The 27,661-nt window shown below is 44.9% G+C and overlaps 1 protein-coding gene across 2 annotated transcripts in view; it reads left to right on the forward strand.

The window, feature by feature from the left end:
* ASTN2 (astrotactin 2) overlaps window positions 1–27,661 on the forward strand; it is an 845,639-nt gene that overhangs the window by 395,803 nt on the left and 422,175 nt on the right. Inside the window, exons 8-10 of one of the 2 annotated variants that reach the window (XM_045791077.2) lie at window positions 6,065–6,149; window positions 7,131–7,205; window positions 7,988–8,125. In XM_045791077.2, the coding sequence (XP_045647033.1) occupies window positions 6,065–6,149; window positions 7,131–7,205; window positions 7,988–8,125 (298 nt within the window). The remainder of the gene's footprint in view (window positions 1–6,064; window positions 6,150–7,130; window positions 7,206–7,987; window positions 8,126–27,661) is intronic. The other variant, XM_087869420.1, reaches the window with a different exon arrangement.

Raw genomic sequence — 27,661 nt, forward strand, 5'->3', positions numbered from 1 at the left:
TGACAAGCTGGGAGGAGAGGAGCCGGACAGCAGGCAGGCTTGGGAAGCAGGCTTTGCACTTATCTAGCCGTCGTGGGCAGGTGCTGAGGTTCTCTGAGCTGTGAGGGACAGAGGGGGTGGTACCCTCTGGCTGATAATCCTTGTTCATGTCCCTGTGTCCTTCAGCAGGCGGAGCAAAGACAAAGGTGGCAGGTGTTACAGGTTCTGGGAATACCGTAACCAGCTTTGGAGATGATTCCATTCAAGCAAGATAAAGAAACTGAGTTTCCCCTTGGCTTTGCAGAGGACCTACCTTGAAATTTGTGACCATCCTTCATCTAGAAAGCACTTTTTCTTTCCACTAAAACAAGACGTTAAATTGGCCTCTCCTATCCAGGAACAATAATTATAAAATCACAAACATCTATGATGTTTTCGGCGAGAAGAAATGTGCTGAAGTCCGTACTGCGGACTTTTCAAAGACATCGCTGATCTCTCTAGCAGATAGGTGATACCAGCGGTGTTACGGACTAGGAAACGGATGCAGAGAGAGGAAGCCCCTTGATCAAATTCATGCAAATTTGAAGTGGCAGATCCAGGATTTGAATCCAAAACAAGATGATTCCAAGGCCCACGCTCTGAACTACTTTCCCAGCCTGCTGGTCTTATATGATTCACATGAAGGCAGTGTCCACTTTGAAGTGATTTTGAAGAACCCACAGAAGCTAAACTCAAGATTGCTCATAATTGAGGGATTCTATTGTTTTTACCCAAGGGTGTCTGGAGTGAGAATGTATGTAACATAAAATGAGAACCGACTAAATGGGACGTAGGAGCCAAGAAGAGTAAATATTTTAAAACCAGTGCAACTCACCTAGAGCTGATACTACAGAGTTTTAGTAAGGAGAATGATGAAAATCCACCTAACTGAATTCCCTTATGGGAACCACTTTAACGAAGAGATTAGACTCTTTTCTAAGGTCTACATTATCAATCGTATCTAAATGTATATTTTAAATCTGTTAAGGATATCTCAGATTCATCATATTAAAAAAAAAAATCCCGGTTTCTAAATGTCATAGATTGTTACTATAGGAAAGTTGGAGATATCAGAGGAATACAGAGGGGAAAAAAAAGTTCTAGAAAACGTTGCCAGGTGTATTGAAGTAATGAGATCATCCATTCAGTGGGTACGATGCTACAGTAGTGGCCAAGAGCCCTGGGTTCTAATCCTCACTGACCCTGAGGCTAGTCTAGTGATTTGGCCAAACATCTTCACTCCCTGAGCTTATATTTTCCCTTCTGAAAAATGAAGCTGGGAAGATGTGACCTCGATGGCCTTTAAGAGCTGTTTCTGCTCTGATGTGAAATAGAATTCTATTTTAGACATTTCATCAACACTCATGTTTATACTTTCCATTTCCTTGGCAAATACCTGTCCTGGTTATAAGAAAGTTTCTTCTAGTCTTTGGCAGAACTATCATTATTCTAAATGAATTCAGCCTGAATTCATGAAAATGACTATGTATTCATTCATTCATTTGTTCATTCGTTCATTCGTTCTTCCGTTCGTTCAGCAAATGAGTTGCCTACCCTTCTTCCGGCACTATACTAATTACTAGCATATGGAGATGATTACAAAAAGATTTGTGCTATCAAGAAGTTCCCAGTTTTATTAAGAAGTTGTGGTCCATATATACAATGGAATATTACTCAGCTATCAGAAAGAACGAGTTCTCAACATTTGCTACAACATGGTCGGCACTGGAGGAGATAATGCTAAGTGAAATAAGTCAAGCAGAGAAAGACAACTATCATATGATTTCTCTCATCTATGGAACATAAGAACTAGGATGATCGGTAGGGGAAGAAAGGGATAAAGAAAGGGGGGGTAATCAGAAGGGGGAATGAACCATGAGAGACTATGGACTCTGAGAAACAAACTGAGGACTTCAGAGGGGAGGGGGGTGGGGGAATGGGATAGACTGGTGATGGGTAGTAAGGAGGGCACGTGTTGCATGGTGCACTGGGTGTTATACACAACTAATGAATCATCGAGCCTTACATCGGAAACCGGGGATGTACTGTATGGTGACTAACATAATATAATAAAAAAACATTAAAAAAAAAAAAAAAAAGAAGTTCCCAGTTTTGTGGGGGGAACAGGCAAATTAAAAAAAAAATGTTTCTTTACCGCATTGGGACAGACGTTACAATTATAAGATATACCCCTCATGTATTTATGTTCCAGGCAGCACAGCAGGTGCGGGATGTGGTTGTGAGCAGGATGGCTGCATCCCCTCATTCAAGGAGTAAAGGAGCACGGGTGATCGGAGTCCGCACGTGGAAACCATGCAAACCTGTGTCCCCGGAGAGCTATTCTTTGCTAGCCTGGCTGCTCTGGGTAGGCAGAGGCAGGGTTGAGGAAAGGACTCCTGGAAGGAAGGCGTTAATCCTCAGGTCTGGCTCTCAGAAGTTTGCATCTTGCAAGAAGGAAATGCTTGGTTGCAAATTGTGGAGAGTTAGCTAAGCCAGCAAAATAGGAAATTGGAGTCAATAAAGCCAATAGCCATGGCATTGATGGAGATCTTACTGGAGACACCCAGCCCAGCTGATGAGAGGGATCACAGCCAACGCTCTAACAGTGTCCCGAAAACAGAGTGTAGGCGTTTAGAAAGGCAGCATAAGGGACTGACTCCCACTGGCGCTCAGGATTCATGAACTTCTACTCCCAACTTTCCATTTTGCAGATGGGGAAGTTAAGGCCCAGCAAGAAGGAAAATTACTTATCCAGTGTCTCTAGAGTTATATTCCAGCGTGCATCAGAATGGACTGCTGTCTTGGAACAGAAGGGAAAGAGGAAGAAATTTATTGAGCTTGAGCCTTGAGCCTTACCCTTCACTAGTTCAATTTATCCTCACGGTCAGCTCTGTGAGGTTGACATGACTATCATTTTTATTCTATTAAAACTCAGAAAACTGAGACCCACAAAGGTGAAGTGACTTCCCCAAGACCACACATGCAGGGAGAGGGAAAGTGAGGAATGGAAGGCAGGCCTGTCTGCCTCCAACCGCCTCCCCCCCCCCTCCCCCCCGCCTCACTTCCTGTTTGTTCTCTAGGCAGGCTTTTAGGGGCCTCCGGGGTAGATGCTTCTTATTTGCAAACTACATATTTGTTGTATAATGAGTGTCAGTAATTAATGGTCTGTTCTGAGAACTGGGAAACCTGCCTGGTAAGCACACAGGAGAGAAATGCGGAAGACAGCAGCACCCTTTCTCTGTAGAGATTTCTCATTCTCACTCATATTCCCAAGAGGAGGGAAAGGAGACAATGGACCTGTGCCCTTTCCTGCAGAGTCACAGATTGGAGAAATAGGAACTCAAGCTGTGCCTTTCCCTGAAGAAGAAAGGCCCTCCTTTCCCATCTCTTCTTGCCCACTCCAGCCTGACTTCCTGTTCCTGGACCGGAGGCAACCATATACCTCCTCCATTATGAATCATGAGGTCTGTGGTTGTGGCAGATCATAAATCAGCCCTGGGAGCCTCGAGGACAAATGCCAGGACTTTTAATATTTAATATTAGACGTATTTAAAGTGGTGAATATTTCATGATGGGGCTGTCGCATTTTAACACATCATTAGTGACTCCTACCCCCCCCCTTTTGGGCAAATTATTCTCATCCAAATCTCAAGGATCTCAGCCCTCTTCCTCCATTCTCCTCACCTCCAGCAGCAATCAGCTCATTAGGTCGCACACACAGCACACGCATTTGTTAGAAGACTTGAACTTGCTATTGGAGAGGACAGTTCCAGAGAGCATTCCTACCTGTGAGCAACCCCTCTCCTCTATTTACCAGGTATCCAGAGAAGAGGAAAGGTAGATCCCTTTCTCTCTCCCTCTCTTCTGCCTTTCAGCAATCTTATTCTGAATATTTTTTAATGCCATCTCTGACCCATCCTTCACTCCTTATTCCGTATTACTACCATTTCAGTTCAGCCAACATTTATCAAGCCCAGGCTCTTTGCCAGGTACTTGCTAATGCTGGGGTTACAACGATTAAGCAGCATCATAATGTATAAAACAAATCAGAGAGGGTTTTATTTTAACACTAGGAATGCTTTGTATAAGGTCAAATGCAAAACATTTTTAGTGAATCAGTGAAAACAATAAGGTTGTTTGATGAATACAAACATTTTGAAATCAGGAGTTATGGGTAAGAGTTGTAGAACGGGTGTTGCCCTAATATATATTCCCTGCTGTGTTTTGTTTTGGTAGTGCAAGGTTGAAAAAAAGCCTTGATTCACAAGATCTATAGTTGTAAAAAGCATGGGCTTGTTAGCACTTCAGCTCCCAGCCTCCATATCTTCCTCAATGAAACAGAGATGACAGGAGAAGGTGTTTTCGTGGGCTTGCTTGGTGGTGGTGGTTTTAAATGAGGTTTGCATAAAATGTGTTTACCTGGCAACTAGACTGAATGTGACTGTGCTCTCCCATAACCTAAATTCTAGTGTGTAACATCTGAACGTTTAGCCTTCTTTTTTTTTTTTTTTTTTTTTTTTTTTTTTTACTATTAATGAGGTTTAAAAACAAAAACTTTTAGGGGAAATTAAAACCTTAAAGTTGCAAATTTCCTAAATCTCTCCCATTGAAATATACTTTTCCGGGAAACATGGTTCAAAAAAACTCTCAGGTCAGGCAAATCTGAATCACTGTAGGATTGAAGAGTCGCAGGTTCATTGTGTGGTGTGTGTGTGTGTGTGTGTGTGTGTGTGTGAGAGAGAGAGAGAGAGAGAGAGTATGATCACCCGAAGATGAGAAAGAAGGCAACCTGACATCAATAATCTAGAAATTTGCAAGGCCACAGATAGTTACTCATTCAACTCACAGTATTGAGTACCTACTCTGTTCTAGGCAGTGGGCTAAGGCAGGGCAGTTCCTACCAGCATCTCCCAAAGTGTGGATCAGGGTCCATGGTCCATAACAGGTCCATCTTGTGACCTCTTCCACCAGCAAGCTTCCCAAGGTGAAATAGGTTTGGGGAAAACCATTTAGGTATCACTTTCATGAAGAATCATACCCCACTGACTCTACAAATAGTCTGTGTTTCCCATTCATTTTTTTAATAGAATCTGTGTTTGGTAAGGCATCTGTGAACATTCCACAAATACACCTTAGGAAATGCCAATAACAAGTTGAGCCTTAATCAACCCAACCTTAAGGAGTGTACAGTGGAGCAGGACTGATAACTGAAGAGGGTAGGACAGAGAGCTTTGGAAAACCCATCCAGGATTGTGAACTCTGAAGATACACAAGGAAACTAGACATGGGCTGGCTGCTCGAAGTGAGCTTGACCAAAGGGAGAAGATGCTAAAGGCAGTGTGGGATACTAGCAAGCATTTGTGCAACCAGGCATAAGATATGGCCATAATAAAATGATGCATGGATACATGGACGGATGGGTGGGTGGGTGGGTGGGTGGATGGATGGAGAGGAAGGGAACCAGAGGGGAAAGGTGGGGAGGGAAAAGGAACAAAGAAAACCAACTAAGACACACAACAATAACAACCAAACAAAATAAAATCTGGAAATGATAGATGAAAACAAATTGTCTAGAAGGGGAAATCAAAGGTATCTTGGAGGAGGTGACATTTGATTTGGGGCTTATGGATGAACTTGAAGTTCATTTAAGTGGAGAGAATTCACATTTCTGATTACAATCTTAGTGCAAATGTACTTTATCATAATTTAAATATTTGAAAATAGGACCTCCATTTGTGGCCACCAGGTCACTTCCTGTTCTCCTCATTAACCTGTGAGCCCTTTCAGTGTCCAACCTCTGCATCCTCAGCGCGGGGCTGAGAACCTGGCAGGGACTTGTGTGGTAGGACTTGTTGAATGACGACGTGAGCAGATGAACAAATGAATAAACTCTTTATTAACCACACTGGCAGGTAGACCAGAGCAGGCTCTTTCCCTGGGCCTTCTCTAAAACCAGGCAAGCCCACTGAGAAAACAAGGAAGCCAGGGGAGAGGGCTGTTTGGGGCAAGTAGTAATTCACAAACCCCCTTCTCTTTTTCCTTACAGGAGAGTGCAGCTGTCATGAAGGCTATGCCCCCGACCCGGTTCACAGACACCTGTGTGTGCGCAGTGACTGGGGACAGAGTGAAGGGTGAGTGTCAAAAGACATCAGAGCAGGGACAGTGGAGGGCCATCCCCATGCCTCTGCTCTGTTACTACAGGCCCCAAAACCACTCCACAAAGAGGACTCTTCTCTACAACAGTTGTGTTCCTATAAGACTTGATGGGCGGTGAATCCCATTTCCCACTGAATCACATATTAGTATTAAAGGTACACAATTGATGAGTCTGTTAGAGAACAAAGGCTCAAATTTAACTCCCCCTCCCAAACTGTAAGTAATCAATGGACACTTCCTTAACTGGACTGATACAGAAAGAAAATGGGGTTTTTGTCCATAAACTCCAAAACAGACAAGTGGTCTTTAAAGGGCTGAGTCCTTCTGTGAGATGGAGGATATTCTCTTATAAATAGTCTTACCCAGTACATGGGTTTGAACAACATGAGTTTAAACTGCATGGGTCCACTTACAGTGGATTTTTTTTCAATAAATACAGTACAGGACTATAAATGTATTTCCTTTATGATTTTTCTTAACATTTTCCTTTATCTAGCCTACTTCATTGTAACAATAAAGCATATAATACATATAATCTATAAAATATGTGTTAATCAACTGATTATTTATCAGTAAGGCCTCTGGTCAACAGTAGGCTATTAGTGGGGGGCCTGGCTGGCTTCGTTGGTAGAGCCAGCCTCTTGATCTCAGGGTCGTGGGCACGGGCGTGGATCCTACTTAAAAAAAAAAAAAAAAAAAAAAACCAAAAACAACTACAAAATAAAACAGTAGGCTATTAGTAGTTAGGGTTTGGGGAGATCAAAAGTGATACACAGATTTTGGACTGTGTGGGGTGTCAGTGCTCCTAAGCCCAGTGCTGTTTAGGGATCACCTGCAGTTACTTCTGTGAAATTTGGTTGTCTGTAAAGTTACCTTGAAGCAGTGTCCACCTATGAATCCCATCTGATTAATATCATCTCCTGTCCCCTTTTCTTTCCCTCCTGTTCTACCCACAGACCTTGGCCTTACACTACACTCGAGAGGGGCTATGACCTAGTAACAGGAGAACAAGCCCCTGAAAAGATTCTCAGGTGAGTTGATAATATGGTTGGGGCATGATGCTGGGGCGTGGAGCAGGGCCTGGGGAGGCATAGTCATGCAGCCTTAGTCAGTGGAGCCTGTGAGCCTTTAGGCTGCACTGAGTACAGAGAAACGGTCATTGGCATGATTACCATCATGGCCCAGTTGCTATGGGAATCTAATTCCCATTTGTCTGGCATCTAGACTTATGGACTCAGATATTTGAATGGGGGAGACATTGCTGATTATCTAGTCCAGTGCTTTAAAAATATTCTACAGCCATGGAACCTCTTCCCGCTGCCTCCACAGAATCTTGCGTGAAACTTCAGTACTTCGGCTGCTAAAGACACGCGGCAAATTAAGTGGCCAAACCGGGAATCGGATTTTGGTTCAAACTGATTCATAGTCCATGCTCTTCACCTTTGTGCAGACCGCCCCTGCTGACTTTGCAGTCACTTCTGGAATGCCTGCTGGCTCTGAGGACCACTCAGGAAAGCAAAGCTGAAATAGTCCCTGTCCTCATAGAGCCCACTTTACTGGGATTTGGGACAGGTAGTCAGGAAGAAAGAAAACTAGCAACACAAAGCAATGCGTAGGCTAAATGATTAATAGGTTTAAGAGACGATCATCCAGGCCTGAGCTGGGTTGGCCAAAGTTGCGCCTTAGAGAAGGCTGGGGACTGAGCTGGGTGGGGAAGTAAGAAATGGTCCTAGAAGGGTGGAGGAGGGGCCCCTATTTGCTGTTTTCTGTCTGCTTCCCCGGGAGTTCCCCAATGGAAACTCTTACATTGCAGGTCTACTTTCAGCTTGGGCCAAGGACTGTGGCTTCCGGTCAGCAAAAGCTTTGTGGTTCCGCCTGTGGAGCTGTCCATCAACCCTCTGGCCAGCTGCAAGACAGACGTGCTCGTCACGGAAGACCCTGCAGATGTCAGGTAGGGAAGTCATCCCCAGTGTCCTGTACCAAGGAGTCTTGGGCACACTGGAAGCCCCTCTGTTTCAGCATCACGGGGACTCATGCAAAGAAGTGGTCTTTGTATTGTTGAAGTAGGCACCTGCCTAGTGCCTGATGTGAAGAACACTCTCCAGTATGCCACTCTCCACCCCCCTTAGACGTGTGCTCCATTGGTGGGCCTCAGTGCCTTATATTTCAACATTATTGCACTCCTTCTGGGTTTATATAAAATATGAGCGAGGCTAACACATTATGTGGCTCATCCTGGGATTATTAATGATTATGTCTTATAAAAGAACATTACTTAATAGTATACTGGAGAATCGTGAAGGTGAAAGATTAGAGAATGAGATGGTTTCTATTATGACTCTGGTACTGGGAGCAGACTTTGGGCTAATCCATAGGTTCTTGATGTCTGGGTCAAATTTATTTGTTCTTTATTCATGAAGGGATGGAGACTACATCTTTTCTTACACGTTTTGCACCTTGTAGTTAACTTCATTATAGACTGACTCTACTGTGTTGTAATTAGTTGCTTACATATCATTCTGTCCCATTATGTGGTGAATCTCTCAAGGTCAAAGAAAATAACGTATTTAGCTTTCTAATCTCCAGTTCCCGGTACATATTGGACAACTACTAGATGTTTATTGATTTAATTAAACCGGTGGTCTTAGATCTGATCCCATCACTATTCTGGAGCCTTCTAGTGGAGGTAGTTTTTGGTTTGTTTGTTTGTTTTTTTCGCTTCCCAATTTGATTAGGGGAAGCATTCCAGAAATTTTAATGTTACCAAAAATGGACCTGATTTTACTTTTTTTTTTTTTTTTTTTTTTTGAGAGTGAGAGAGAAAAAGCACACCTAAGCAGGGGTAGGGAGGGAGAGGGAGAGAGAGATAATCTTAGGCAGACTCCCTGCCCAGCACAGAGCCCAACAGGGGGCTTGAACTCACACCCTGAGATCATGACCTGAGTCAAGATCAATAGTCGGATGCTTAACTGACTGAGCCACCCAGGTGCCCCTCTGATTTTACTTTTGAACCTGGTTCATAAACAGCTTATTTCTCCTCATTTGGAACTCAGAATCATGCCTTACCACTGTACTCCTCGTGATTGCGCATAGCTGGCTTTGGGCCGTTCTGAATCAAGATGCTATCGGTATGTCTGTGGCATCTTGGTAGGAAGCTCTCAAACCCAACTCCTTGGGTTGTCTTTGGGTTGGTCTCTGCTTTGCAGTTTGTTTATTCTCACCTTCTCGACTGTTCATGGACAGATGAACCTAGCATGATTTTTCAGGTTTCCCAAAAGAGGTAGTTTTAAAAAGAGTATTTTGTTAAAGGGTAGCGCACAGGAAATGAAGTGATAATGAGTAAGAACTAAGGTGGTTTTACACACACACATTTTCATGGCAGATTACCATTATTTCTATTCTCGATAGACTTGAAGTCAGTGAGACTTCAGTAAAGCATGTGCTAAGGTTTCTTTGCATTGCATATTTTTAAAGATGGAACAAAGACCATCTGGTTGAAGAACTGTTCTCAAGGAGACCCGGTGACCTTGACTGAAATTAGCTGAAAGAAAGTCTCCCCTAGCTCTCTTCGGAGTTCTATACTGTTGACATTGAATTTGTAGTTTCAGTGAAGCTATAGATGTCGGACTGGCTGATGATAACACTCACTCTGGAGTTGAATGGGTCTGGGTTAGAATCCCACCTCTACCATGTATGGACTATGTGATCCTGGCCAAATTCAACTTGCTAACTTTCCATTTTCTTAACAAAATGGGGATATTAAGAGTGCCTTCTTCACATAGTGTAACAATAATACTAACTCATAGCCATTAATTATTTACCACGTGCCAAATATTTTGCTAACATTATCTCTTGATGCTCTTACAACGACCCCATAGGGTGATGTGATTATTATTTTAATGCAGATTTAAAAAAAAAAAATCTGAGGCGTAATGGTGATGCCTTCAGTATTAAGTGATGAAGCCAAGATTCAACCCATCATCTCTTCAGCTCCAGAACTCATGTGCTTAACTATTTTATTGAAACATCTCCCAAGAGTTGTTGTCATGATTAAATAACATATGTAAACGCCGGTATATAATATATTCCCAGTGTCACATTGTACCAGTGTTTGCTGAATTGAATTCCAACTTCAGTAGAGTTCAAGTAGAAACTGGTGATGGTGGGGAAGGCAGAGTCAGGAAGGTTTATGCTGTGGAGGGCTGCTGAAAAGGACCATAATCCACAGGATGACTCAGTTGCCTTTTCTGATTCCATCTGAATGATACTGAATGGCAAGCCAGACAAGAAAGGGCCCAGAATATTAATCTACAGCAACTCTAAAACATCTTTGGAAATGTAAAAAAAAAAAATTGAGAAAAGTAAAAGTACTAGCATGCATTTCAGAGAGAGTATTATATGTAGTTGGAAGGAATGTAGCAGTAAGTTGAAAGGGGTGAGACCTTCAAGGGGCGTGAGCCAATAACCACGAGATGCTTCTTCTCAATTCCTAATAAGAACGCTGTGCTTAGTTACCTGGAGCACACGGAGCTGCTCAGGATGGGGGAGGGGATGGTATTCTGCAGGTAGGGGTACTCCTCAACCCTTTCTTCACAAACCACTAAGCTTCTCCTTTACAGAAAAGTTACACAAATATTGGAAGAATATTTGGTTTGATTAAGGCACTAAATTTTAACCTGCTTGGGGGTGCCCTCATGCATTCACCTGGTCGTTGAGCCATAGCAGACAGCCTTTTTTAAGTCATACCTTCATCTTACCTCCCACCAACGCCCGTCGGTTTCCCGGCAAGGGAGGATAAAAGATTGTAATCATCACCATTCAAAAGAATTTGTGCTATGTAGGTTGGGTTTTCCAAGCTGCACTAATAAAGCTCATTTGACATGACATTGCCCAGGCAAGTGATCATGGGTGTTTAAAGAATTAATAAGTTCCAGTCAGATGCTGTGTTAGAAATTAATAAATAATAGATCATAATTATAGATAGCCAATCATAAGCCATAGAATCACAACCAAGAGATGAGAGGAAAGGCTGTTCCAAAGCCAAGTCAGAAAGGGAAAAAATAAGCATTGCAGCACAAATGGAAGGAGAACTTAAAGATGCTTTGCCTATGGATTGTTGTGTTTTAGTTTGTGGCAAGTTATTTGGAAAGTACAGACTCTCACACTACGGCAGGGGGAACAATTTAGCGGTCAAACAGATGGGCTCTTCCCAGTTGGGTGGCTACATTTAAAACAATTGATGATAACAAATATTTGTGAGCATTAGAACAGCTGGAACTCTCATACCTTTATAGGGGAATGTAACCCACCTTAAGTGGGTTCGTGTGACCAGTGTGTAAATCTGTTGGGCAGAATGTACTAAAGTCGAATGTCCACATATGGTGCAACTTATCCATTCCCCTTCTAATAATATACCCAGCAGAAATGGGTGTATGTGTTCCATGAATAATACATTCAAGAATACTAATAGCAGGGGCGCCTGGGTGGCACAGTCGTTAAGCGTCTGCCTTCGGCTCAAGGCGTGATCCCAGCGTTCTGGGATCAAGCCCCGCATCAGGCTCCTCCGCTAGGAGCCTGCTTCTTCCTCTCCCACTCCCCCTGCTTGTGTTCCCTCTCTCGCTGGCTGTCTCTGTCAAATAAATAAAATCTTTAAAAAAAAAAAAAGAATACTAATAGCAGCATTCATTTATACTGCCAAAAAAAGGGTGGAAAAAAAAAACCATGAATGCCTTTCAGTGACAAAATAGAAATGAAATCACGAAATGGTCATACAATGGAGTACTACAAATGATGCCTATTGACAAAAACAATAACCACACACATCGCCGTCTCTGAATCTCACAGATGTAATAGGGAGTTACGGAAGGCACACAGAAACCATGTTTACGTGAAGATCTAAAGCAGTAAAAATGGATCTGTGCTGTTGGAAGAAATGATAAGGATTAACTTTGGGCGAGAAAGAGGGCAGTGATTCGTGGGAAGCATGGCAGGATTTACGTGATGCTGACAGTTCTTGATTTCTTGATCTGGGTGGTGGTTATATGGGTGTTTCATCTGTGAACATTCACCAAGCTGTACAGGTATGATTTACACACTTTTGTCCATGTATGCTGTGTTTTGATAAAACATATAGCTTAGTATATAAGGTAGTTCATTTTTTTTTTAAAGTAAGGGCTACAGGAGCCCAACTATACTGCTTGAGTTCAAATCCCACCTCTGCCACTTGCTTAATGCGTGAGCTTTTCTGGAGCTGTGTTTCTCCTCATGGATAATGCAGGTAAAAGATTATACCACACAGGGGTGTGTTGAGAATCAAATGACATGATACATTGTAAACACTGAGTTTGGCACATGGAGAATTTTCTAGAACCTTTAGCTATTATGTTGGTTGTTACTATAGCATAGTATAGCAGCTTTTTGTTCACTCTCTTTTAAATCTTTTTCCTTCTTTTGCTAAAAGACTACACCCAATCTTAAAATCCGTAGTGTCTTAGTATGGAGAGCGCACCTTAATCCCTTTGTCATGGGGTTCGAGGAAGACTTAAATGAACTTACAAGGTCTGGTACAGTGTGGGAGGTCTGATGGCTTTATGTGTATGAAAATGCATGCAGAAGGAATGAAGGGGCACATGGATGGTGCACATGGAGTGCGTGGGGGTGGGGTGGGGTGGAGAAGGAAGAAGCAATTCCTTACCAAAGGAATTAGGAATGTATTTGCAGGAGAGAGCATTAGCAATTAACCTTGAGTTGTGGATAGATTTTGGCTATGTAGAATCTAAGGGGAGAAGGAAGGCTTTCAAGTCTGAGGGGTTGAAGGGCCAAAGAAGAGAACTTTCCCCTGGGGGCACAGCTCCCATTCTCTAGCCTGTCCCAGCGGGAAGCTGCCAGGAATGAGATTTTCAGACACTAACGATGTCAGCCTCAAAGGTGGACGAGGGAGGGCTAGTTAAATTGCATACAGACTCCTTTCAATTCTAAAAACCTTAGCTGGGCCCCTTCTGTGTGCCAGGCACTGTGCCAGGTACCCTAGGAACACAGAGATAATAAGACCCACCTCTGCTTTTGGGAATCTCTCTAGCCAGGAGCACAGAACAAGATACTGACTTGAGAGATGAAATAAAAGATACTCGTGGAGAGAGAAGTGTGGCAAACAACACTTATTTCTACACACTGGGCCTTCTTCACAATTTCACCCAGAGCCGATTCTTCTTCTAAGAGAGACACAAGAATAGCTATTATAGTTGGAATAATAATCATCCACAAAGCCCAGCTTTCGGAACCCCTCAGTGATTTTTCTATGATCTCAAATCAATGAAAATGAAACAGTGAACTACTGTTAATTCCTGCACAATTTTGAAAGAATAATGGGATATCGGAATGAAAGCTCGTGCTGCTCACTTGGTGATAGTTTCTACATTGAATTAGTTCAGAATAGAATTAGGAATGGTTCCTTGTTCTTTTGGCCTTTCAGTTCCAAGCCTTAAGAATTTACTGAACACCTACTATACACCAGGCTAAGTGTTAGAGATAGAAAAATGTTCCAACAGAGATCCCGGTGCAGTCGCTGAGACGAAATTGCAACAACAAGATGTCATGCATGGTGGCAGTGAAAGAGGATAGAGGGAAAGGTCAGGACAGAGAAAGGACACAAGGGTGGAGGAGGGTAAGCGCCCCTGAGGATGAAAGGGAAAGTCTTACAGAGGACAGACCTCTGAGCCACACTGGGAAGTATTGGCAGGAAGTCACTAGGTCACTGGTTCTCAGTGTGGTCCCTGGACCAGTAGCATCAGCGTACCTGGAAACTTGCTGGGAAGGCACATTTTCCGACTCCAATATTGGAGACTGATAATGACCCCCGAGGTATCAGCACCAATTCCCAGAACCTGTAAATGTCACCTTATTAGGAAAAAGGGTCTTTGCAGAAGTGGTTAAGCCCCTTAAGGTAGGCTGATTATCCTGGATTCTCTGGATGGGCCCAAAGTACCCTAACAAGTATCCTTATAAGAGAGCAATGTTGTAAGTGCTTTACTGAAACGAGCTCATTGAATTTTCACCCATTATTAACTCCAGTTAATGCAGGAAGAAGCTAAGGCACTAAGAGGTCACGTAACTTACCAACTGATACAGCCAGTGAGTGGCAGAGCCAAGATTCGAATCCTGAGAATCGGACACCTGACTCCATGCTTCTCATCTCTTGGCTGAGATGCCCCTCCCCCCCCCGTTTTTCATGTTTGGGGACATTTGGCCGTACCCCAAATTAGTGTCTGCAGGGGAAGAGTGCTCCAAATAGCCAGACCTGGGTCACTGACCCAGCTTCGAAGCTGGCGAGAGTGCGGGCACCTTCACCATGTGGATTGAGAACATAGGTCGGATGGTTCCCAAGCAGGGCAGGCAGTGGATGGATGCCGGACAAAACCCGCAGATGGACAAGGCATCGGGTCTGGAAGTGGCATGCTTGATGAGGGAGCCTTTGGTTCCCTGTGTCTAGAGTGTGGTGCCAAGGGGCGCCTGGCAGAGGGCTCAGTGAGAAGAGGGAGGAAACAGAACGATGTGCTGTCTTCTTCATCCTCTCTCGTTCCTCCGCTGCAGGCCTGCTGGCCTAGCAGCACCAGCAGAATCCCGGAGGGCCCTTGAGGAGAGCACCCCCGGCAGGTGCTCCTGTGTGAATGTGCCAGATCCCAGAATCTGGCTTTTGCCCAGACCCTACGGCCAATCAGATGCAATGTGTTCTGGAAATGTGGGCCGGGCATTGAAAGTGACACCCTCAAAGGAGACACTCCAGATGCTTCCCCTGTGTGGTGGACACTGTGCTGGTTCTGGAAATATAAAGATCAGAAAGGGAAGACACAGTCGGAAAAAGTGTAGGGTTGGAATCCTACAGATCCGGGTATGAATCTTGACTCACAATTTGTGACCAGAACTCTTTGGGTCAAGTAACTTTCCTTTCCCCCCACCATTTCCATTTCTGAACCTGGAAGATAGAGATGGTTGTGTTTTCCTCAGATGGTTGTGAGGATGACATAATGTGTAGAGAGTAGCTAGTACGGCACCTTACATGCAGTTGGTGTTAAATGAGTGAAATGTCTTAGAAGTTTTGCAGGCATTGTACTACAAATAAGGAAGTAACCGTACGATGCAGTGGGATCAGGCAATAAATGACATAGTTCACAGTACAGGAGCAGTCCAGAGAAGGGAGAGGTGTGCGTGCTTCCTCTTGATCGGGTCAGCATCAATGGCAGAGGCTGGGGGTTGGGGGCATTTAAGAGCAGCAGGACATTGGGATATGTAGGGTAGGCAGGAGAGAGTCAGATGATACATTACAGTGGGACATCTGGGTGGAAAGGCCTGGGAAAACGGTCTGGGGTCGGGGGAATCCCTTGATTCAGGCTTTATATTGTTCAATACTCAGGATGCCTTCCTCCTATTGGAGGTGAATAAGACTCAGACTTCTTGCCTTTGCCTTCCCCGTAACCTCAGCAGATGTTATTAATGATAGTGGTGTGTGTATACTCATGGCCTTGAAGTGCATCCCAGTGGGGACGCTGAGACAGGAGTGGGCTTCCCCCCCTTCAGCATCTGGAATCCACCCCATCATGCTTTATCCGCTTTTCCTTCCTCACTGATTACTCACATAGTGTTCCTTTCCCAAAGGGCAAGACAACTTCAGTAGGCAACCTACTTACCCACTGGAATCACAGAATAGAGGAGCACTGAGCAAAGGGAATAGTGTGGGCTCTGGAGCCAAACTGCCTGAGCTCAAATCCCAGCTCCACTACTCCCTAGCCACTCTTGGACAAGCGACTTAAACTTTCTGAATCTCTGTTTCCTGTCTGTAAATGTGAATAAGAATTGCTATTTTGGATGCTTTTGAGAATTGAATAATAGTTAAACTTTTAGCCCACAGTCATAGAGAATAATGTCTAGGATGTACAGAACGCTTCCTTTGAGCCAGGCTCTGTCTAAACCCTTTATATGTGCTAGTTCTGACTTTCCACAACAACTCACTGATGGGGTCACTATTATTTACAGAGGAGGAAACTGAGGCACAAAATATTTCATCTCTTTGTCCAACATATTATGAATAGTAAGTGGCAAAATCAGGACTGGAACTCAAGCTGTCCCGTGACTGCTCAGTATTATTGATTGGAGGGAATCTCTGTAAGACAGAGGGCTGGGCCCGTTGGATTTTCTGTCTTCATCTTTGTTGACCATTTCGTGCATTAAGTTTGTGTGTGTGTGTGTGTGTGTGTGTGTGTGTGTAAGTCCATTCTGTGCTAGTGAAAAATGAAATATGAAATGGGAAAAGGGGGAAGCTGTCTGGAACTCACAGCTGGGTTTGTGGAATCTGGCATTAGAATTTGCCCTGCACCATTGCATCCCTCCCCTCTTCTAGAAGGATGAAACCCCTCTGAGAAGCATTACTTTAAAGGCCTCCACACTCCCACAAATGGACCTACTCCATCCCCACATCTCTTCACATCCGTGCTGCCTGTCACTCAGCCAGCGAGCCTGGAGACATATATATTTTCCCCCATTTCAGTTTAGCGATCATAATAAAAGTGCAGTCTATTAGGATGAGTTTCTGCCCAGGCTCGGTAAATCTCTTCAAACCATTCAGCACCAGATTTCTGTTAGTCTTTGCCACTGGGGAGGCTGTAGCACGCACCGACTGTGAGCTCAGGCGGAGGACCCACGACACACAGCCTCTGCTAAATGAAACTCAAATGGAGACTTTGGAATATAAATATTGAAGTGACCCAGGTTGGATAAAGGGGAACCAGTTAGCTAAGCTTCTCTCTTACATGCAGGAGATGCTAAATTATTAAAACTTTAATAAATGTAATAATAAATATTTGATGTTGAATTATAGAAGGCTTTGCAGATACAGTGAATCTGAGAAACGACTTGTTATATCTGCATTAGAAGTTAAACACTCTTCAAATGGGACTTGGGATGTTGAAAGGGGACTGCGACTCTTTAGATGAAAAAAGAGACAGAGAGACATAAAAGTGCAATTTTTGGCAAGCCCGCTGGACTGGGGGTCAGGATACCTGGGTCTGAGTCCTGACTTCATACTACAGACAGCTTTAAGTGGCATTCTGGGAATGCCTGCCTGGCCAGAAGCCCTCTGCACAGCATTTCATATGTGGTCCTTACATCTGTCTTCCAAGGTCAATGCTCCTTTTGTCCCCCCATTTCACAGAGGAGGAGCTGACATTCCAAGATCTTAAGCAGCACACCCAGTGAGAAGGGTTGGGATTTGAACACAGAGCCTCTGATCTCAGGAACCTACAGCATCCATGATGCCTCCCTTCCTCTGCGGCACTGTGTTGAAATCCTTTCTGCTCAGTATCAGTTAGCATGTTTTTGGTTTCAGGAGACAGAAACCCAATTCAAATGAGCTTAATGACAGCTGTACTAGAAAGGTACCATGGGAAGAGGGGGAGAGTGGGGAGTGGGTTGAGAAATTACATGACATGAGGATTCTGTCTTGCTTCTGCATCATTCCATGATGGCTTCTTTCTCTCCTAGTTTGCAACTGCATCTTCTCCCACCCCCGCCACCCCATGGCAGGGGTTGCGATAACCATGAGTCCCCCAGACTTTTATGCTCTTACCGCTAATGAGTGAATACTTTTCTTCCTTGAGTTGCAGTTTGAAAAATCCCAGAGAAGAAATCTTATTGGGCTGGCATGGGTTAGAGTTCCCCTCCAGATTAGCCATCTCTGATTAGGGAGCGGGATCAGAAAGTACAGACACAGCCATGGAAGGAAGGGGGGGCGGGGACCAGGAACTGAACATCTACTCCAACCCATGTCTTCAGAACCTTCCCTTGGCTTCTCGTTATTCATCTGCCTTAGAGACTGGACTGAATCACAGATGGTGGCTATGGGACATGTCATGTGCCAACTCCAGTTAATGGGTTGGGGCTGCCTATGATAGTGCATTAGGAAGATTTCTGAGGCTATAGCCCACACTCGGCTGGGAAAAGTCATGATCAACCCATAATGCTGGCCTTCAGTATCGGATGGGAGTTGTGACAGAAGGGTCAGGTGTTTGCCAACTCTGAACTTGGTGGGGTTTAGAGGTTCTTCCAGTTCTGTGTCTGATGACTTGAGGGTTGTGTTCCCTGGTAAAATGAAGAGAGATTTTTGGTTGCCGAGATGCAGGAGACGGATAGTCGTGTGGGTAGGTATTGAGGATGAATTGGAAATGGAGCTTACTCCGTCTATCTGTTTTTATCCATCTATCTGTTATCTCAGGGGGTATATTTGGATAATTTCATCTTGGTTCCAACAAGTTTCCTGAAATAGATTTCTGGCTTGAGGCAGAGTTGAGGCCTCCATATAGGTGCTTCCTAGATACTGTCTGGCACTATCATTGTCACTTGTAATATATTAAAAATGGAACACTCTAATTTAAGCTGTAAACAAACCACCCACGTTATAAGGGTCTCGAACTGCATCTTAGAATTCCAAAGGCATGTTGAAACAATTATAAGCTCACCAACTGGAAGCGACCTTCTGAGTCATTTTTTCCATCCCCATGCCATCACATGGATGGTTCTAGGTCAATAGCATCTACCCTTTGCTTACAGGTGTCATGGCCTCCTGCTGTGTTGTCTGTCATGGTCTCACAATGTTCTCTTCCATATCCTTGCTCTGGTCTCACCTAAGCTGACCGGGCTTTAAATTATTCAAGCAGGGACTCAGGGATAGTGATCACCAAGAATAACTAAATTAAGCAATCGTTTTGCCTTCTAAGACCCACTCATTGGGGTTGGGTAGGACCACCCACTTCCATTAGTACATCTTATTCCTCCGGATAAGACCCAATCCCCCTTTTACCCAACACGCACTTACATGCACCAGTGCAGTCTGGTCAGAAAGATGATTTGGGTATTTCACTGAGTAATGGACTGATCTGGATATTAGGCTTAACTCCTTTTCCCCTTACTCACCAAGGAAACCAATAACAAAGGGGGTCCCAGCAGAAGCAGGTGGATGGCTCAAGCCGGGAAAGGTTTAAAAGGGGGCTATTCACAAAGTTGGGAGGAAGTTCTAGAAAAGCAACAAGAGATATGCAGCAGACTGGCTGGTGTCAGTGGGTTAAGGTGAGGGTGAGGTTACTAGAACCTGGAGAGAGAATTGCATGGAGAATCCTGCCTGACGGGAGCCATGGCCTTTAGTCAAGAGACGCAGATAAGGGGGGCGCCTGGGTAGCGCAGTCGTTAAGCATCTGTCTTCGGCTCAGGGCGTGATCCTGGCATTCCGGGATCAAGTACCACATCGGGCTCCTCCGCTGGGAGCCTGCTTCTTCCTCTCCCTCTCCCCTGCTGTGTTCCCTCTCTCTCTGGCTGTCTCTCTGTCACATAAATAAATAAAATCTTAAAAAAAAAAAAAAAAAGAGAGAGACGCAGATAGGAAAAAAGCCAGGGGAATAAATGCCCCAACCTCACTCCACCACCTCCCCTCAGACCTTCTGCTGGTGTCTCCCCACCCCTGCCATTGGTTGACCCAATGGGAGCCCAGACAAGAGAGTCCATTGAGCCTGTCCACCAAAGTCAGCCTTCTGAAGCACAAAGCAGGGTTAAGATGAGCTGAGGGTTGACATGGAGGGAGAAATGGAAGAGACCCAGAATCAATGCATAACCTTTCCATTCTGCCTTCAAAATATCCTTAAAATGTCCATGTCTCTCTGTCTTCCCTGACACTCCGAGACTCAGACCCTCCCAAAGAGTCTCCCTGCTTTCAGTCCCCACCGTACCCTCATACACATGCCCAATCCAACCACTACTCGGATTGGGCCATGCCTGTCTCCTGCTAAAACCATTTAGAGCCCCTCAACCTCCCCTCCCACAGCCTCAAAATCAAACCATTTCAAACCAGAATCAAAATCCAAACCATTTCACCAGGCACGCACTAACACTTCAGAATCTGGCCACTGCCCCCTTGTGATCTCCTTTCCTACCAAGTCCCCGTTTGCCATTCCCTCAAAATGCCACTTTCCTATCTTATTGTCTTCACCCATGTCATCCCTCTGCCTGAAATGTCATACTCACACAGCCCACCATGTACCTGGCACACTACTCCCTGTCCACCCGCAGCCCTGCAGAATTGGCAGTTCCTCTGAGCAGCCTTTCCAGAGCATGTCCTCCTTCCATCCACTGGAGTCATGACCCTCTTCTCCCATTGTGCATGCCAATAGAAGTTTTAAATTATGGGACAGCCCACTGTTTTGCATATAGTTAACTGTAGGTGAGTACTCCCAGCCTGCCCTACCTGGTGTCTGGGATGTGTTCCTGGAGGTCAAGGCCTGAATCTTAGCCGCATTTTAACTTCCAGTCCTAGGCACAATCAATGTCTCAGGGAAAAGATACGGAGCATTTTGATGACGCGAGGTTGATGTGGCTACAGTGGCACAGTCATGGGACTGTTTTCATATTATCCATAAACTGCTCAACAGATTTCTTTATACTGTCTCTGAATATCACCCAACTCACTTACACATAAATATCCTTAGCATCAAACATCCCTATCAAAACTTCTGACTCCCTGTGTTTATTGTACTGTATTATAAAAAATCCTTCTTGTCTTAGAGGGGTTCCAAATAACACCAGTACTTTGGGGTCAGGAAATGTAAAAAATAAAAAATTAAAAAAAAAAAAAAGGAGAGTTCTCTAATTTGAAAGGTTTAAGAAATCCTATGATAAATGAGGTTGCTACATTGATTTCCTTGGCGGAAGCATTGCCAAGGACATTAAGATGTTAATGAGCATTGCGAGTCTTTAGGAAGCCGGTTCTGCACACAGTCTCCCCATCGGTATCTAATGAGGCGCAGGCTAGGACCAACATTCCTTGAGACCCCACTTCAGGTAGTACCACCTTCGCCCGCTGAGGTCCATAGGCTACACAAGTGACACCAGACATCAGAGAGAGGGGGGCTCACACATTCTTTGGGGAGGGCAGAGCGAAGGAGAGCTGGTCTCCCTCCGGCTGGCTGCTGAATCAGGCCAGCTGCTGCTGAGCTCCACATTCTGTCTCCTTGACCCTGTAAAAGGCACATAGCCCTCATGGAAGGTGCAGCCTTGGATAGAATGGGCGTGTGTGGCTACTCCAGAGATGGAACAAATCCTGGGTGAGTAGAGCTGTAGGATCGTCTAGAACTGGCAGGGGAGGAAAAGGAAGTAGCAAAGAGAAAAAAACAGTGAACAAGATTTCTTCTGGTTTTCTACCTTCATAGCAACCTAGCCTTTTTGGATCTCTGGCTCAGAATAGCCCAGATATTTGTGGCACAGGGTGTATGCCGGATGCTCTCACTCAAATCCCAGTGGTGCCTCCCCATCTGGGTAAGGGTGGGCAAGTTACTTTACGTTGCTCTGCCTGTTTCCACATTTACAAAATAAATGTGGTTGCCCCTACCCCGTAGATTGCTTTGAGAATCAAGTGAGTTGACGTATGATGAGTTTGGAAAAAAAAAAAAAAAATCTTGGCTATCGTAAGGACCCTTCATGAGGCTTTTTAAGAAAATCTTGCCAATTCAAAAGGGATTATGATTCATGCTCTTTTGCAAACTCCATTTTCCCGCCTTAGGACTTCGCATTCAGTAAGTATTCAGTAAAAGCATGATGATTGAGTCATTAGAATGTAACCCATATTTGCTTCAGAAAGGAATCAGGGATTCATATCATTGTGCACAGCAGCTAAGACCTGGAAACAACTTAAGTGTCCATCAACAGTTGAATAGATAAGCAAAATGTGGTACATACATACAATGGGATATTATTCAGCCTTAAAAAGGAGGAGAGTTCTGACATCTGCTACAACATGGATGAACTTTGAGGCTATATTAAGTGAAATAAGCCTGTCACAAAAGGACAAATACTATACAATTCCACTTCTGTGAGTTACTTAGAGTAGTCAAAAATCATAGAGACAGAAAGGAGAATGGTGGTTGCCAAGGGCTGAGGGGAGAGGGGCGTGGGGTGATTGTAAAGAGGTCTAGCGTTTCCGTGTCCAAGATGAAGACGTTCTGGAGGTGAATGGTGGGGATGGTAGCGCAACGAGTGTGCAGAATGTCACTGAACTGCACACTTAAAAAAGGCGAAGATCGTAATGTTATGTATATGCTACTACAATTTTAGAAAAAGGAAAGAAGAAGAAGGAAATGGGAGAGAATGGTTTTGGGGAAAGAGAGAAGCATGCATGGCCGTTCCCGCCAGTCCTAGCAAGCCATGCCAGACACCTTAAAGACATCTTAGGTAGAGAGTTCCCGGAGCAGAGTAAGGCTCCATAGTGCATCTTTCCCACCCTCCTCCTCCCCACCCAGGGCATCTTTTAGCCCTGCCAACATCCTCCTGTGTACAACAAGACTGGGTGAGCTACACGGAAATGGAACAGCCTGAGAGGGTGCATGACATTTGCACACTGGGGTCACACAGGTGCTAGAGGACGGGTGAGTCAGCCGTGAGGGGGTCCAGTCCAGTGGAGGGAATACAGTATCTGGAAGGCATGACAAGGGAAAGGGAATCTACATATCTCAGAAGGGCCGGGGCTTGAGGGAACGATTTTGGTTGCCCGTGAAAGCCGAGGTACTATAGGTCAAAAGAGAAAGCCTCACTTCCCTCATCTGCAAAATGGGCTTTAAAGGGATGGTTCAGCTCCTAGGGGGCATTTGGCAATCTCTGGGAATAATTTTGGCAGCCTCAGTGGAAAAGTGCTACTGGCATTTAGTGAGTAGAGGCAGGGATGTTGCTAAACGTTCTCTGATACACAGTCTACCCCCTCTAAGAAGGAATTACCCAACTTGCAACATCAAGAAAGAATTATCCGAACCCAAGTTTCAACAGTGCCAAGATTGGGAAGCCCTACCTTAGATGAAGTTATATTATCCCCGTTGAACAGATGACAAACTGAGGCTCAGGAGGTAGGATTTCAAATTCATGGTCCATCTATTACACGCTTCTAGAGACCCAGTTCTAAAGGGGCAAGGGTACCGTGCAGGTTATGAAGCCACTGTATTAACCATATAGAGACATGCTGCATGCATAGACAGCCCCAGGGAGACAGGAGGAAGCACTGGTCTCAGGAATAAGGTAGTGTGTCCTGGTCCCAGGAATGAGCATCAGCCTCAGGCTTTTGGAATCCTTCCTGCTGGTCTGAAGGGGCTCTGCAGAGCCTGGCTGGGCTGCTGGGTCCCGTGTCTCAGGCCCAGGGCCTGTGGGGCGAGGAAGAGCATCGCAGGCAGGTCTGGCAGCAACCTGCTCCTCCGAACGGAGCCAGACACACGCCGCCCTCCCTTGCTGTGATGGATTTTGAACATTAAAAAAAAGTTTACAATCCCAGCCGGGCAGGCATAAATCACAGAGCCTCTGTGCAGCAGCAGCAGACGTGACTTATGGCCCCATCGCCATGGCAACGGGAGCACAGCCTGCACATGCACAAAAGCGCTGCTCCCGCCTGACAGGCCTGTGCGGGGCCCTGATGGAGAGGCAAGTGTTCCGGAGAAAGGATGTATTCTCCGGAACTCACTGGCCATTTGTCTTTATTCCGCACCGGAGCAAGCCCCTTGCTCTTTCTCTCCTCTCGCCATCCCCAGCCAACAGGTTGTTTTCCTCCCTCTCCTCGGCATGGGAGGGTGTTTTCTTCTTTTTAACCTGTCCTCCCGAAGGCTTGCAGAAAAGACCCCAATTAGAGCCTGCAAAGACCCTTGTGGGTCTGCCCAGCCGTCCCCCTCCCCCGGAGCTGGGAGCTGTCACCATAACTCCCACGTGCGGAGCACCAGGCCGTGTGGGCGCCGTGCCAAAACACTGGCAACTAGATCTCTTAGATGTTCTTCCTGCCTCCCTAAGCCTGCCTTCCGAGCTGTCCTCTGCATGCCGCTGGAGTGGCTTCCTTGATTACAAACCTGCTTTAGACCCTCCCATCGCTCGTCTTGCCTGTCGTCAGGAAGATAGAGCCCAAACTTCTCAGTGTGACCCACAGCCTTGGGGGTCTGGCCCTGCTTCTCTCTCCAGCCACCTCCCGAAGGTCCCTCCTCCAGGCTCCAGCCTTCTTGAGTGCTTCTCATGCTTCTTGTTCTTCCTGCCTAGAACACAGGCATCACCTGCCCCTTCATCTGGCTGCCTTGTACCCATCCAACAGAATTCAGCATATACCACCTCCTCCACGAAGCCTTCTGTGATCTCGCAAGCCCTTTCTCCATGCGTGTCCACAGCACCTGACATGTCCCCCGTGTCGCACTCAACTTCATACAGTGCCACTGCTGTTCAGTGAACCCTACTCCATTGTCCAGTCACCATTTCCTCTCTCTGGGCACCGCAATCCCCTCCTCACATCACTTCCTTCCTTCCTTTCTGACCTTCTTATGTTCAAGATCCACATGGTAGCCAAGGGATTTTTTCCCCCAACACAGAAACCTGGGTATGTCGTTCCCCTGATTGAACCCATTCCATGGGTCTCTCCTAACCCATTATAAGAAGCCCAAACTCCTTGCGTGCTCTCTACCTGCACCTTCAGCCAACATCCTCCACTTCACTCTGTGCCTGGCCGCCTTGCGTTGGTCCATTTCTAGGTGGCTTGTATGCATGTTTCTCTCCAAGCCTTCTTGGAACCCAGAACATCTGCCCCCTCACCACCAGTTTCCAATAAGTACAGCCATTTCTACTCATCCCTCGGGCCTCAGTTTATATGGTTCTTCTTCCAGAAGGCCAGGTCTTGCCTCCTTAGATAAGGGTGAGTGAGTGGCTCTCAACCCCGACTAATGCATGTAACCTGGTGAATTTCTAAAAAAAAATCACAGATGCGTGCCATAACTAGTGGGTGGGAGAGGAACAGGATAGGCGCGTCTGGGTGGCTCAGTTGGTTAAGCGTCCGACGCTTGGTTTTGGCTAAGGTCATGATCTCCCTGTCGTGGGATTGAGCCCCGTGTCCGGCTCTATGCTCAGGGCAGAGTCTGCCTCAAATTCTCTCTCTCTCTCTCCCCCTCCCATTCACTCACTCGTTCTCTCTCAAATAAATAACACCTTAAAAAAAAAAAAAAGAGGAACAGGATATTTGCATAATCCGGAAGTATCTCTCCAGAAGTAATCTCCTGATATGATGCACTGAGAAGGCCAGAGCATCACTTCTGGGGCATTCCTGCTAAAAACACACAACCTGAATGTCATCATGAGGAAACATGAGACAGACCCAGATTGAGGGACGTTCTACAAAAATGCTGACCTATGTCTTTAAGAATGTGTATGTCACCAAAGACACAGCTGGCCAAGGAGCTGTCCAAGTTAAAAGAATCCCAACAGGGGCACCTGGGTGGCTCAGTCGTTAAGCGTCTGCCTTCGGCTCAGGACGTGATCCTGGGGTCCTGGGATCAAGCCCTGCATCGGGCTCCCTGCTCTGCTAGGAGCCTGCTTCTTCCTCTCCCACTTCCCCTGCTTGTGTTCCCTCTCTGGCTGGCTGTCTCTCTCTCTGTCAAATGAATACATAAAATCTTAAAAAAAAAAAAAAAAAAGAACCCCAAGAGACTGACAGAGTACAGTGTGTGATCTGGGATTTTCTTTCTCTTTTTTACTTTCTCAACTGTATTGAGGTATAATCGACAAGTAAAATTGTGGTATATTTAAAGTGTACAATGTAATGAGTTGATACACATTTAAATTTTGAAAGGATGCCCACCAAGCTAGGATTCTCTTTTGTTATAAAGAACATTATTTTGGGGGGCGGGGTGCCTGGCTGGCTCAGTTGGTGGAGTGTGGGACTCTTGATCTTGGAGTTGTGAGTTTGAGCCCTATGTTGGGTGTAGAGATTACTTAAAAATAAAATCTTAAAAAAAAAAAAATCTGTGGAACACTTGAAGAAATGTGTACATTAGGTGACAGTAAGGCATCACTGATAATCTCCTGATGTAAATGATTGTATTAAAAAAGTTACAAAAGACAATATCTTTGGGTTTGGAAAATGCATACTCAAGTATTAAGGGTAAAGGGGCATCATGTCTTTAACGTACTCTAACAGTTAAGAAGAAATACCATGTGAACATACAGATTACACACATTCATGCTTGCACATGGTCTGTATCCAGAGAGGGAGAGAGAGGAAAGAGGAAAAGAGAAGAGAAATTAGGGTGTATGGGTCCTCCAACTTTGTTCCTCTTTTTCGAGATTGTTTCAATTATTCTAAGTTCCTTATATTTTTGTATGAATTCTGGGATGAGCTTGTACATTTCTTAAAAACAAAACAAAACAGAACAAAACTGGGATATGGTAGGGCCTCACTGACTCTGTAGGTCAGTTTGGTGAGTGTTGCCATAGGCAGTTTCAAATGTCTTACTCCATGAACGTGGGATGTTTTTCCACTTATTTAGACCTTTATTTTCTTTCAGCACTATTTTAGTTTTCAGTGCACAGGTCTTTACACTTCTTTTGTGAAATTTACTTCTAAGTATTTTATTCTTTTTGATGCCGTGGAAGATGGACTCATGTTGTTAATTTCATTTTCAGAGTTTTCATTGTTAGTGTATAGAAATACGATTGGCTTTTGAACATTGCCCTTGTATCCTGGAGCTTTATTGAGCTCGTTTGTTAATTCAAACGTGTGTGTGTGTGTAATTGTGTGTGTGTGTGTGTGTGTGTGTGTGTGTAATATGTGTATGCATGTATTCCTTAGGATTTTCTATATGTAAAATCATGACATCTGCAAATACAGTTTTATTTTTTTCTCCTGTCGGGATACCTTTTATTTCTTTTTTTTTTTCTTGGCTAGTATCTCTGACTACAGCCTTCAGTACAATGCTAAATAGAAGTGGCAAGAGTTATACTTAAAACTGTACTGTAAGTCTGATATTATGCTAAAGTAATACGTAAAAAGTTTAAAAAACTAAATCCTGAAGGCCCTACCCTTTAGGAATCCTGATTTGTTTGGTCTGGGGTGGCGCTCAGGCACCAGCACCTTTGAAAACCTTCCAGTTAATACAAATGTACAGCCAGGATTGAGAAGTTCTGGATCAACCTCTCTGAAAAGAGGCCTTTGTCCGCCCCATCATCGCATGTGTCCCAGTTGACTGGTTACTTGTTCACGTTTCCAGTTAAACTGCAAATCCTGTGCGAGCAGGGATGGTTTCTTTCTTGCTCACTGTTACATCCACAGCAGTAGTACCTCGTATAGAATAGACTGGGGAAAAAATGACAGTTTGTAACCCTCTCACAACCCCTGCGAAATCTAACACTGGCCCATTTTATAGAAGCAAAAGCGAGGCCCAGGAAGGGGAAGCAACTTCCTGAAGATCACACCAGTTCGATCATAGAGCCACAGTGGGTTCAGATCTTTGCCCATACGGATCTGAAGCTGTTGTTTCTTCCACCTCTAATGGGGCCTCAATCACACTTCTGAGTAACATGACCCCTCCAAGCTCCCACAGTGGCCAGGTCAAGAGTATGGATAAGCACAAGGACGTCTGGCTCCGAGCCCCTTTCATGGCCCTCCCCATGCCAC

The sequence above is a fragment of the Ursus americanus genome, chromosome 18 (assembly GCF_024610735.1).
Source record: "Ursus americanus isolate L20-20 chromosome 18, mUrsAme1.1.p, whole genome shotgun sequence".
Lineage (NCBI taxonomy): Eukaryota > Metazoa > Chordata > Mammalia > Carnivora > Ursidae > Ursus > Ursus americanus.